The 13363-nt window shown below is 41.0% G+C and overlaps 1 protein-coding gene across 11 annotated transcripts; it reads left to right on the top strand.

Annotated features, from left to right (window-relative positions):
- Nucleotides 1-3059: 3059 nt before the first annotated feature.
- Nucleotides 3060-12816, top strand: ZNF846 (zinc finger protein 846). 11 transcript variants are annotated; one of them, XM_048211681.2, is made up of 8 exons: nt 3112-3202; nt 3350-3460; nt 5753-6041; nt 6487-6575; nt 7208-7334; nt 7787-7870; nt 11064-11146; nt 11800-12816. In XM_048211681.2, the coding sequence occupies exons 3-8, from the start codon at nt 6011-6013 to the stop codon at nt 12781-12783; spliced, it is 1398 nt and encodes a 465-aa protein (XP_048067638.1). In that variant the 5' UTR covers nt 3112-3202; nt 3350-3460; nt 5753-6010; the 3' UTR covers nt 12784-12816. The 11 variants fall into 11 exon arrangements, with proteins under 11 accessions (XP_057167487.1, XP_057167483.1, XP_057167488.1 ...); XM_057311500.1 differs by lacking the exons at nt 3112-3202; nt 3350-3460 and adding an exon at nt 3071-3104 and having other exon boundaries at nt 7784-7870; XM_057311505.1 differs by lacking the exon at nt 3112-3202 and adding an exon at nt 3079-3104 and having other exon boundaries at nt 5753-6575.
- Nucleotides 12817-13363: the final 547 nt, after the last annotated feature.

The following is a 13363-nucleotide window of genomic DNA, read 5'->3' as shown; positions in this document are numbered from 1 at the left end:
CACCCAGGCCTCCCTCATATATATATATATTTTAAGATTTATTCATTTTGGGGGGGGGGCAGAGCGAGAGGGAGAGAGAATCTTAAGCAGACTCTGAGCTCAGCCCAGAGCCCAATGTGGGGCTTGATCCCACGACCCTGAGATCATGACCTGAGCCAAAACCAAGAATCAGATGCTTAAAAGACTGCACCACCCAGCCACCTTTGTGGTTTCATATTCTTTTTGCTAATATTTAACATAGCTCATTTGAATCAATAATCATAAGTTATATGGCTTTGTAATTTTCTATTTTTGTATTCTATTGGTTTTAAATGAATGTTATCTTCATAAAAGGAATTAGGAAGTTTTTCTTCATTCTCATTGGTCTTTTTTTTTTTTTTTAAGATTTTATTTATTTATTTGACAGAGAGACAACCAGCGAGAGAGGGAACACAAGCAGGGGGAGTGGGAGAGGAAGAAGCAGGCTCCCAGCGGAGGAGCCTGATGTGGGGCTCAATCCCAGAACGCTGGGATCACGCCCTGAGCCGAAGGCAGACGCTTAACGACTGAGCCACCTAGGCGCCCCCATTCTCATTGGTCTTAAACAACTTATAGAGTAGTACAAGTATCTGAACTTTGAAGGTATAGTTCTCCTAACTAAAACACCTGGGCTCACAATTATGGTCCAGTGATGCTCGGCGAGGGTGCCAAAACAATTTAGTAGGGGAACAAATAGTCTTTTCAACAAATGGTGCTGGGACAACTGGATATCTGTACACCAAAGAATGAAGCTGTATATCTACCTCACACCATATTTGAAAATTACTCAAAGTGGATCAAAGAGCTAAATGTAAGAGCTAAAAGCATAAAACTCTTAGGAGAAAACATAGTGGTAAATCTTCAGTGATCTTGGATTTGACAGTGGTTCTTAAATTTCACACTAAAAGCATAAGCAAATGAAGAAAAAAATAGACAAGTTGAAACTTCACCAAAATCTAATTGTTTTATACTTCAGAGGATACCATAAAGAAGTGAAAAGAGAATTGGGAGAGAATATTGGGAAAGTCTGTATCTGAAAAGGGGCTGACATCTTGAATACATAAAGAACTCTTGGAGTCCAATAATAAAATGGTAAATAACACAATTAAAACAGTCAAGGATTTGAATGGACATTTCTCCCAATAAGACAAAAATGGCCAATAAGTACATGCAAAGATACTCAATACCCACTAGTCATCAGGGAAATTAAAATGAAAACTACAACGAAATACTACTTCACATCAACCAGGATGGCTACAATAGTTTTAAAAAAACAAAACCAAACAACACTAAATATTGTAAAGGTTGAGGAGAAATTGGAACCCTCAGACATTGCAGGTGAGATTGTAAAGTGGTACAGCCACTTTGGAAAACAGGAAGTTCCTTTAAAGCTTAAACATAGTGTTACAATATGACCCAGCCGTTCCAGTCCCAGGCATGTATCTAAAAGAAATGAAAACATGTCCACATAAAAACTTGTACGACAGTATTTCATAGCATTATTCACAATGGCCAAAGACCGAAAACAACCCATATGTCCACCAACTGATAGGAATATTATTCATCAATTAAAAAGAATATTATACTAGGGCATCTGGCTGGCTCAGAAGAGCATGCAACTCTTGATCTTAGGGTCGTGAGTTTTGAGCTCCACATTGGGTGTAGAGATTACTTAAAGAAACTTAAAAAAAGAATAGAGTACTGATAAGTGCTACAATATAGATTAACCTTGAAAAGTTTATGCTATGTGAAAGAAAGCAGTCACAAAAGACCACATAATACTTTTGTTTAAACTTACATGAAATTGTCAGAATAGGCAAATCTAGAGAGACAATAAATAGATTATTAGCTGCTTAGGGTTGGGGTGGGATGGGGAGTGGGGGTGGTACAATTGTTCTAAAACTGATTGCGGTAATGGTTTCACAACTCTATGAATATAATAACCACTGAATGTACACTTTAAATGGGGGAACTGTATGTGAATTATGTCTCAGTAAAGCTGTTACCACCCCCACTCAGCCAAAAACCAATCCATGTAGGCTTGAAGCTCTTCTGTAGTGTTAAGTTCCTATATAACTTTCTATGGTGGTTTGCAATGATATTCTATTTCTACGTTTTTTTGTTTTTAGCTTGATATATATTATTATCTCATTTTTCAGGATAAAAACATTTAAGAATATGAATTTTCCTCTGATCACTGTTCAAAAAATATCCCATATTATTTATAATAGTCAAAAAAAGGTGAAGTAACCCAATGTCCATCAACGAATGAATGGATAAATTGTGATACACCCATACAGTGGAATTTCATTCAGTAAGAAAAAGAAATGAAGTACTGGTACATGCTACAACATGGGTGAACCTTGAAAACGTTATGTAAGTCAAAGCAGCCAGACACAAAGACCACATATTGTAATATTTTGTTTACATGAAATGTGAGACTAGGTAAATTCCTAGAGACAAAAAGTAGATTAGTTGTTGCCTTGGGCTTGGGGTGAGGTGGATTTTATAGCCAAGAGGGTACTGGGTTTCCTTTTGTGATTATGAAAACGTACTAAAATGGATTGTGGTGATGGATACACAGCTCTGACTATACTAAAAGCCACTGTATGGTGCATTTTAAATGGGCTCGTTATGTGCAATGAGAATTCTATACCAAACAAGACTAAAGATCCAAAAAGAGGACTGAATGAGCGAGGAGTTCATTTTAGGGACTAGCAGGATTATCTTTATAAATATGCATGGTGCTACGTGCAGCGGAACCAACAAGGAGAAAGACCTGTAGAAAAGCACTTGCTGAGCTTCCTTGGCCCGGAACCCGGAGGCAGACCCCGCTCACCGCGTCTGTCCCTCTTCCAACTCGGTCCCCTGCGCTCCGCTCGGCTCTCCGGCCCGGTTGGTGAGGAATGCCTGCTCCGGATGCAGGTGGAACCTCCTCCCCGGAGGTCTGGAAAAAGCGGCGGCCACCCGCAACCTGACCTCGATGCTCCTGAGCCTCCGCCCCTTACGCTGACCTCGTGGCGGAAACCGGAAGCGGAAGTGCTCGTCGGATAACAGCTCACTTCCCGCTCCGCCCTGCGTGGGAGGTAGGTTTTGCACCCCGTTGGCCTTCCGCCCGGCGCTCAGCCCCGGGGGTTTCGAACTTCCCGGGCTGGTCGGGGATCGCGGCGCCTCCTCCCCGCCGGTATGCTGCGCCCGAGGAACTGCGGACGCCCGGGTCCCTCCGAGAGCCTCTGTCGGCTCCGCCCGCGCGGGTGGGGGTTGGGGCTGTGGCTCAGGGGCCCCGGTGGAGGCAGGGTCTTTTCTCAGTCCGGTGTGTGCCTCTCTTCAGAAGCTGCCGGAACAAACACTGCTCTTTCTCCAGAGGAGAAACGTGTACGCAGTGGTGGAAAACGGCCGCAGTGCCCTCTTCTCACTGACCTGGTGATTGCGGGCCGCTCTGGTGAGCATTGGACGGAAATGCTCTGGCTGTGGGCAGCCGTTATTGAAGGTTGATGAATTATTCGGGTTGTTACCTTGTTGCACATTGACCGTTAGTATTTTGCATGCGTAGTGTATCTCTTTCTACATCTCTGTCCATGTGTATAGTGAAATGTTTATGATGAGCTCTTTGAAAGTAAGGAGATTAGAATAATTTGCAGGCATGATATTCGACCTTTAGTACTTGGTTAATTGCCTCACATGTAACGACAAAGGAGTTACGTAATAACTCCTACAAATTAATACCCAAAGTGAAAAATGAGTAAGAGGTTTGGATAGGCTCTTCAATAAAAGAAAAAAATGCAAATGGACAACAAATAAATGAAAAGGTGCTTCATATCATTAGCAACCGGAGGTTTGCAGATAAAAACCTCAGCGTAATACTACTGCACACACTGAATGTCTACAGGTAAAACTAAAAAGAGTGACGGTGCCAAGTGTGGGTTGAGATGTGCTTACACTGCTAGTGGAAACACATTTTTAAAGTGTATCAACTAACTTACACACCAGTAATACACACACATGTCCACTGTGACGTTTATGAACAGACACACTATTTGTAACATCATTATTTGAAATATCCCTAAATTGGAAATAACCCAAAGTGAATCAAGGGACGAGTGGATGAACTGTGGCATAGATTTTTTGTGGCATACTGTTTAGCAAAACGAAGGAGCCCAGATGCAACAACTTGGATGAACGTCGCAAACATAATGCCGAATGAAAGAAGCCAGACGTAAAAGAATGCGTGCTGTTTGATACTCTTTCTTTAAAACTCAAAAACAGGCAGAATATAGAGTGTTAAATGTCCGGATAGTGGTTGCAGTTGGGAAGCATGGAGTGAGTGATTTGGAAAGGAGATAGGGAATATGTCTGAGGTGCTTGATTTGGATATATTCTATTTCTCAGCCTGAATGATGGTTATATGGAGCTGTTCGTTTCTTAATACCTCATTGAAATTTTTATTCATGATTGCCTCCCTTAGTTGTATGTATGCTGTAATTTAATAAAAGAAGTTCGAGAAATGGAACTAAGCATGCTACTTCATAAGGTTGAGCAAGAAATGTAGAAGTAAAAGAAAATATACTGAAAGGATGAATAAAAATTAATGATGGAAAAAAGTAGAACTAATCAGTAATTTAAAAAGGTGAAAAGATACACGGTATATTTGTAGACTAGTCTTTGTGGTTAACTGTGAGAGAATATGGAAAGCCTTCAGTTTCAACATTAAAATAAAAATGACGACACGATTCAGATGCTGTTGCAGTAGCTAACATGAGAAATGTATTTTGAGTTTTTCTAAAATTAGATATTTCCAGTGTGGATGTCTGGGTCAAAATTTGAACACTACTTTTTAAGTAAGTGAGGTATCAATTACCACAGTCCTCTGAAGTGAGTATTTCCCTATTCTGTCTTTATCCTGCCTTTAGCTAGCCTTGTGTCTGCATCAGGAACGTATTTGCGTATGTGCAGTACTCCTTATACTTTAATGGGATTGATTCTTTATACCGCTCATCACCACTGATAATCAGTTATCTGTTTATTACCTGCATTGCCCGATTGAACTGTGAGATACCTAAGAACTGTTCCGTCCTCATTGCTTAGTAGCTGGCCTGGCAGAAGGAAGGCCCTTACTAAGTATTTGCTGACTGAATGAAGGAATAAGAGACAGCAGGAGGCAAAGGTTTTCAATCCAAGCAAGCTCCAGCAGGGGGCTCAGAGCGACTTCTCCTTTCATAAAACCTTTTGTATTTCTCATCTCCATTATGCCTAGCAGAGGATGTGGACTGAATTCTGGTCATGTCAGGAATAACAGCCACCACAGGAGATAAGGCTCTTGCCATACCAGTATGTGTCTGCCTGGCTTACCTTTCCAAACGGGTGATTTGAGACAGTTATTAATACTGTGTGAACCTCCATTTTCTCAGTTATTAAATGATAGTTATTAATACCCAATCTGGAGGGTTATTAGGGCAACTAGAGGAGTTTGTATATGTAGAACTACTAAGAGTACTCAGTAAATAGAGGTTGGTATTAATATTTGCATGGTAGGATGTTCGAGTTTTTAATGCTGTCACATGTTTCATCTACACAGAGGTGGCTAAGGAGTGATGTTTGATGATTGAGGGAAAATGTCTGTTGCTTAATGATGGATATTGTGAACCAGTTACCCAGACACTCCAGTATTCAAAGAGAAATTGAGATCAAGCTCTTTTTTTTTTTTTTTTAAAGATTTTATTTATTTATTTGACAGAGACAGCCAGCGAGAGAGGGAACACAAGCAGGGGGAGTGGGAGAGGAAGAAGCAGGCTCCCAGCGGAGGAGCCTGATGAGGGGCTCGATCCCAGAACACCGTGATCACGCCCTGAGCTGAAGGCAGACGCTTAACGACTGAGCCACCCAGCTGCCCCTGAGGTCAAGCTCTTAATTTAAACTCAAAAGCTTCTCTGAAGTGGTCTTCTTAGCAAGAAATGGGGAATATTCTGGAAACTCTCACTATCCTGTTCACAGGATGGCAGCCCTTGATGTGAATCAGGTGTGTGGTGAGTTCTTGTTGATGCTTCTTTTCATATAGTTCCTTCACAAATGGCAGATCCAGTGCTCAGTGGCTGAGTGATCGTACAGTGGGCCATATAAGAGCTACTGAAATGAGCCGAGCGTGTCTAAGTCAGGTTCCTGGGATTTGGGAGGCTAAAAGGTGTGTGTGCTTGTTGAGGGGGTAACATATTCATGAATTCTGTTGTGTCAAACAGCTCTGCCTCTCTGTACTGTAATTTGCGTAACTCTAAGATGGAATATTTAACCTGTTCCTCATGCATAGCAAGATCCAGAAAACCATTTTCTTGCTCCAGGTAACTCAGAGTACTTTGCCAGTTTATGGAATTAGTGCATTTGTGGTACGTTCCATGCGTGGTGTGGAATAGCTTATAGGCATGTGATTACTGGAATTGGATTGGCTTCAGAGTTCATGGCATTCTTCTTTCTGAGGTCATCTTTCTTGGGACCCTTTCTGTCTTCATGAGCGAAAAATTGAGGAGGCAAGGATGGTGGCTGGGTTACTGATGGATCCTTCTCAGGTAAGTGGAAAGCTGACCTTTCTTCAGAATAGGCTTATTTGTCAGGTGGCCGTATCTCCTTGTAATGTCCCCAGGCTTCTTACAGCGATTAATGACCCTGCTTAAGCAATGAGTCTCAGGTCAATTTCTTCAGGACTCATGCCATCTCAGAATATATAGGGATTACACTGGGTATGATTCTTTTATCTCAGTATTCATTAATTCTTTCTGATCCTCAGTCTTGCTTGTTGGCTTATCGTTTTGCTAAGTGTTATGATAGATACCGAGGAATGATATGAAGGTATCTAATCTCATGGAATGTGTGTGTTACTATGGAAATAATTCATCTGTTAGTAGATTTTACAGTGTTGCACTGTGTTCAGTGCTAACTACAGCTTCTAAGTAGAGGACGAATAAAGCAAGAAGAGCCCACAGTCAAGTTGTGGTAACATAAATTTAGTCACATGTCAGTGATGCTGGTAAGTCCATGTGACTGGCTGTGATCACCAGGCAGGATCTGTAGCTAGAGAAGAGGTCAGGGCTCAGGAGTATTGTAGGCTTCTGGTCTACCTTCCTCAGTCCCTCATGCATCTTCCTGAGACCCTCAGAGAAGATGATGGTTAGCTGAAGCCAGCATGTATTTCATGGTTTAGCACTTAGTGACCTTCGAGGATGTGGCTGTGAACTTTACCTGGGAGGAGTGGACTTTGTTGGATCAAACACAGAGAGATCTCTACAGAGATGTGATGTTGGAGAACTACCAGAATCTCATTATACTAGGTAAGGCTGGCATCATTTCTTCACTGAGCCCTTTATGAAATGAATGTTTCTTAAGTATCTTTGCTGTCAAATGGGAATACGGTGGTAAACAAGACAGACATAATCCCTGGCCTCAGGGGCCTTACTGTCTAGAGGATTCCCTGTGAGAATAAATGACTTTATTCCTTCTAGGGACTGAAACCCTTAGGACTTTAAATGTATGTAGATGCTGGACATGATTTTCAGGTCTTAGAGCTCTCTAGTCATTTGAGGGCACAGAAAGAATGTACTTATAGTTTTGTCCTTTTAGAATAGTTTTATTGCATCGATTTAAATTTTTGTTGATTATTTTGCTGTTTGTAAAGTGAGACTTCACCCTCTACAGAAACCCTGAAGCTAAAGTGTTGGTTCCTATCCAAAGAGCCACGTTTCATGTCTTGCAAGGTCCTCTTTATATGTTTTTCCGTAAGCAGGATACGAATCATGCGGACCTGATCTCAACTCTCCAGTGGGAGGAGCAGAAGAGCTGAGGACAGGAGGGAGAGGAATTCTGCAGGGTAAGTTCATGAATATGGTTTTGTGGCGAACGATGCTAGCCTGGGAAAGGTGCAGTACGTTTGGAAATGCCACTTGGCAAACTTTCAAAGGTATATTCTGAGAAGGCTGAAGCCATTCGGTTTCTCAGTTTGCTTATTAGGAACCTTCAACTCCCTTTACCTTTAAATTTCCATTGATCTCAACCTTTTTCTATTCTCCCAGAAAGATGTGTCTGACGCAATTGAAAATTTCATTATTTTTCAGATAGCTCATTTTACAGTATATGCTGTCTTGTTTTCCTGATTCTATCAGTGTATTTTGTTTACTGTCAGCCTTAGTTTTCCAGAGTATTAAGCTTTGTTAATTGCCTACAATTTTGACACCATACCCTTATCATTGCCAAACTCCTGTGTTGTCCAACTTCCCTTTTGTCTCAACCTTTTGTCTTGTCTCATGCATATTTAGACATACGTATGTGCCATATTTTTTTTAAAGGTAGAATACACAAAAATTAGCCATTTTAGTGAATGTGATTTATTGGTATTGAGTACATTCACAGTGTTGTGCTACCATCAGCTCTTTTGAGTTCCAAAATATTTTCATCACTTGAAAAGGAAAACCTTTAACCATTAAGCAGTCAGCCTCCCCTCAGCTCTACCCCCACTCCCTGCAACCACTAATCTACTTTCAAATCTACAGGTTTGCCTATTCTGTACATATCAGATGGAATCTGTATAGATTCTATACAGATAAGAATGCTGTATAGAATTCAATTTCATGACTGTGACTTACTTAGAAATAGAATTGTGGGGGCATATGGTCATTTTATGTTTAACTTGTTAAGGATTACCAAACTGTTTTACGTAGAGGCTGTACCATATTCCATTCCGTCCAGCATATTCCATTCCCTGCACATCCTTTTCATCACTTCTCCTTTCTTCCTCCCTCGCCCCTTTCCTTTTTTTTTTTTTAATAGCGACCATCCCAGCAGTAATGTAGTATCTTACTGTGGTTTTGATTTGCATGTCCCTAAAACAAATGGTGTTGGGCATCTTTTTGTATGCTTTTTGACCATTTCTATGTCTTTGGAGAAATGCCAATTCAAGTTCTTTGCCCATTTTTTTACCTTGGGTTGTTTGTTTTGTTGTTGTTGAAGCATAGGAGTTCTTTCTGTACTCTAATAGTGGACCCGTGTCACGTGGATGATTTGCAAATATTTTCTCCCATTTTTGGGGTTATCCTTTCACTTTTTTGATAGTGTTCTTTGATGTACATTTTTCATTGCGGTGGGGTCCAGTTTATCTTTGTTCTCTTTGGTGCTTTTGATGTCATATCTAAGAAAGAAAGATTGGACACCGTCAAATCCAAGGTTCTGAAGATTTACCCCCTTGTTTTCTTCTAAGACGTTTATGGGTTTAGCCTTTACATTAGGTTTTTGATCTGTTTTGAGTGAATTTGTGTATATGGTGTGAAGTAGGGGTCCAGTTTGATTCCTTTGCATAGAAATATCCAGTTATCCTAGGACTGTGTTGAAGAGACCATTCTTTCCCCATTGAATGGTCATGGCGCAATTGTTGAGAATATATTGCTTCTAGATGTGTGGGTTTTTTTCTGGATTCTCTCTTCTATTCGTGTATATGTCTGTCCTTTGGCCTGTACCACACATTTCTGATATTGTACTTTTTGGCTCCAGAATTTTGTAAAAAAAAGATTCTATTACTTGACAGAGACAGCAAAAGCAGGGGGAGTTGCAGAGGGAGAGGGAGAAGCAGGCTCCCTGCTGAGCAGGGAGCCTGATGTGGGGGCTCGATCCCAGGACCCTGGGATCATGACCTGAGCTGAATGCAGACACTTAACTGACTGAGCCACCCAGGTGCCCCTTGGCTCCAGAATTTTATTTGGTTCTGTTTTGTAATTTCTGTCTCTTATTTCACAATCTCTTAAGTGAGACATAATTCTTCTAATTTCCTTTAGTTCTCTGTCCATGGTTTCCATTAGCTTTTTGGGTATGTTGAAACAGATTGTCTTAAACTTATTAGTAAGTCTGATGCCTTGGCTTTCAGGAACAATTTGTATTAATTTTTTTATTGTTCCTTTGCATACCTCATATGTGTTAGTTGGAAATGTAAATTTTAGGCATCATAATGTGGCGATTTGAGAATCTGATTCACCCCCTCCCTGGGTTTGTTATTGCTGGTTGTTGTGTATTGTTGGTGTTTGTTTAGTGGCATTTATAAATTGTTTTTGTATATTCTGCTTTCTTTTTAGTGCAGTCCCTGAAATCTGTGTTCTGTTAGTTCAGTGGTCACCTTAGAGTGACAGAAATTCCTTAAATACCTGGAGCTAAGAAAAGAAAACCAAAAATATTCTTTTGGTTTTCGTTGATTGGCTATGTGTTGGGCCCCTCTGTCAGTGTTTAGCTAGGCTATCTACAGCTCTTCCGTAGCCTTCCATTCCTGGCTGAAGGTCAGCCAGAGGTGAAAGCTTTGGGTCCTCTCCAGCCTTTCTGAGCATACATCCAGCCCCGGGTGTGCTTGTGGACTTCTTAATTCCCTGGTAAACACTCGAGCTTTCATTTACGTACATATCGACATTCCCAGTCTGTTCCTTCTAAGGCTTTTCAGGCTGTCTTTTGTTTGTTGCCAATGCTTTCCCTTTCCTTGGACTGCTGTAGACGATACTTTGCCTTTAGACACTTTCATCAGTCGTTGTCTGAGATGCCGCCTTGCTCCTGGGAACTCTCTGGAGTTGGGTGAGATAACGGCACAGCGTTGCAGCAGTGATACTCGAGGAAGCTGCCAGACCAATGGAAACACACAGCGGCAGTTCTTTAACGGAGTCCACAGTGCTCCTCTCAGCGCTTGTAACTTGCTCGGGGATGCATCCTGCTGTGTGCGTGGCTGCAGCTGATCTGCAGAGTGGGGATGGCAGGTGTGTAATTAAAATGGCTCGGCGCACTCTTGGTGAACTATAGCTGCTGCTTCCTTCCAGAAGTGTTCCGTTGGCGGTTGTAAGTTTTTGGCTAGATTCCAAAGTTCTGTAATAGTTGATTTGGATAGTTTTTGTAAGCTCGTTAGTTGTTTTCCGGTGGGAAGGAGTCCTGGCGTTCCCTACTTCACCGTAGTTTGTGGTGTCGTTCTCTATGCTGTATGCTTTTACATCACTTTATCCCAGGATTTTTCCCCAAAACTAAATTTGTCTACCTTTTTTCAGAATTGGATTTGCAGCTCAAAACCAAAGTTTCCACACCCCTTCAAGATATTTCTTTGGAAAAAACATCAAATGGAATACAGTTGGTAAGCTCTCCAAAAGTAATTCTTTTCTTCCACACCTGGACCAGAAGTACAAAATCTATGCGAATGATATGAAGTAAATGTCATTTACCCAAAGAAAGCAGAATCTGTGAAGAGATTCTTTGAATATCAAGAATTTGAGGAGCACTCTAAACCTACTTCAAACCCGTTTCTCCTCAGAGACCCACATAATATAACTCAGATGTCCAGTGCTTGATGCACTGGGATTTAGTCGGAATAATTTAGGTTTGAAATGATTTAGTATGAATAATTACCAGGAGATACTCTGTGAAAGTAGAGTATAATTCAGGGTCCTAGCTTCAGAGTCTGTTTATTCAACTTAAAATAACTCAAAAACAGGGCAGGAACTCCATACACTGAAATGGAAAAAACACTTCAATTATGATGATGTTTCCAATGCATTAAAGTTGTGATGAGGGAGAAATTCTTATAGTGAGGGTGCAGAAGTCTTTACTTATTATTTAAACCTTAATTAACGGGAGAGAAGCAACGCTGGAGCAAAACAGTATGGCTCTAAGTTGTGTGGAAGAGCGTTTAGTGGGTACTCATTTATGACTCACAGTAGACAGAAAACTTCTAAGGGTAATCAGAATGGAAAAGCCTTTAAAAAGAACTTCATTTGTACTTTGCTCAAGGAAATCCCTGTTCAGGAGAAAACTTCTGAGAATGTTCAACATGATAAAGCCTTTGGTCAGCTTTCAAATCTTACTGGGCACAAGAAAACTCAGACACGAGGGAAAGCGTGTGAATGCAAAGACTGTCAGAGAACTTTTGTTAATCAGTCATCCCTTAAGGTACACATGAGACCCCACACTGGAGAAAAACCATATGCATGTAAAGAATGTGGGAAAGCCTTCACTCAAGCCTCATACCTTACCGATCATAGAAGAATTCACAGTGGACAAAAGCCCTATGTATGCGTGGAATGTGGGAAAGCCTTTACTCGATCCACAGGACTTATTTTACACATGAGAATTCACACTGGAGAAAAACCATATGAATGTAAGGAATGTGGAAAAGCTTTTATTCACTCTTCATACCTTACAAAACACGTGAGAATTCACAGTGGAGAAAAGCCGTATTTATGTAAGGAGTGTGGGAAAACTTTCACTCGTTCCTCGGGACTTGTCTTACACGTGCGAACACACACTGGAGAGAAACCCTATGTATGTAAGGAATGTGGGAAAGCCTTTAATAATTCTTCAATGCTGAATCAGCATGTAAGGACACACACTGGAGAGAAGCCATACGAATGCAAGCAATGTGGGAAAGCTTTCACTCAGTCTTCAGGCCTTACCACACATTCAAGAACTCACACTGGGGAGAAGGCCTATGCGTGTAAAGAATGTGGGAAAGCTTTTGCTCGTTCTACAAATCTTAGTATGCACATGCGAACGCACACTGGAGAAAAGCCGTACAAATGTAAAGAATGTGGGAAAGCCTTTAGGTACTCCACGTGCCTTAATATTCACATGCGAACTCACACTGGAGAGAAACCATATGAATGTAAGGGATGTGGGAAAGCCTTCACTCAATCTTCGGCACTTGCTAAACATTTAAGAACTAAGGCATGTGAAAAAACCTGTAAATGTTCTTCAGGCCTTAGTAGTCACATCTAAACTCATCTGGATAAAGTACCTTATGAAAGTAAATAATGTGTGGGAAAGCTTTACTCATTTCTCGTCCTTACATGATAGGAACTTCTGGGGCAGAATTCCCATTCATATAATGTCTGTGGAAGAGCAGTAATTGTCCATACTTTACAGAATGTGTAAGAACTCACATTTGAGAGAACCTTCCAGTTATAAGGTATGTGGAAGAGCCTTTTTGTTGTTGCTCTTACATGAATTTTACACATCTAACATTCCTGTAAAAGTCAGGGGCGCCTGGCTGGCTCAGTTGGTAGAGCAGGCACCTCTTGATCTCAGGGTTGTGAGTCTGAGCCCCACGTTGGGCATAGAGATTACTTATAAGAAATTGCTATAAAAGTGATGTGAAGGTCAGAATGAGATACAGCCTTAAAATATGACCACATGCTGTGACAGAACATGAAAACTCACACGAGGGATAAATCACCTGTATGTAGGGGATGCAGTAAAATCTTAATGCCCAGGCCTTAATATCCACATGAGACCTCGTATTGGTATAAAACCCTACAAATGTAAAGGACCCAGGAAGACCTACAGTTGTTTTTTTTTT

This window comes from Ursus arctos, unplaced genomic scaffold (genome assembly GCF_023065955.2).
Source record: "Ursus arctos isolate Adak ecotype North America unplaced genomic scaffold, UrsArc2.0 scaffold_14, whole genome shotgun sequence".
Taxonomy (NCBI): domain Eukaryota; kingdom Metazoa; phylum Chordata; class Mammalia; order Carnivora; family Ursidae; genus Ursus; species Ursus arctos.
The sequence above is the reverse complement of the archived record's forward strand: the minus strand, read 5'-3'. Positions and strand labels throughout refer to the sequence as shown.

Excerpts from the sequence above, each read along its gene's own strand:
- ZNF846 (XM_057311500.1), top strand. The coding sequence starts at position 6,011 with ATGGCAGCCCTTGATGTGAATCAGGTGTGTG. Across the intron at positions 6,042-6,486 it reads TGATGTGAATCAGGTGTGTG|GTCATCTTTCTTGGGACCCT; the intron begins GTGAGTTCTTGT and ends CTTCTTTCTGAG. Across the intron at positions 11,147-11,799 it reads CATCAAATGGAATACAGTTG|GAAATCCCTGTTCAGGAGAA; the intron begins GTAAGCTCTCCA and ends ACTTTGCTCAAG.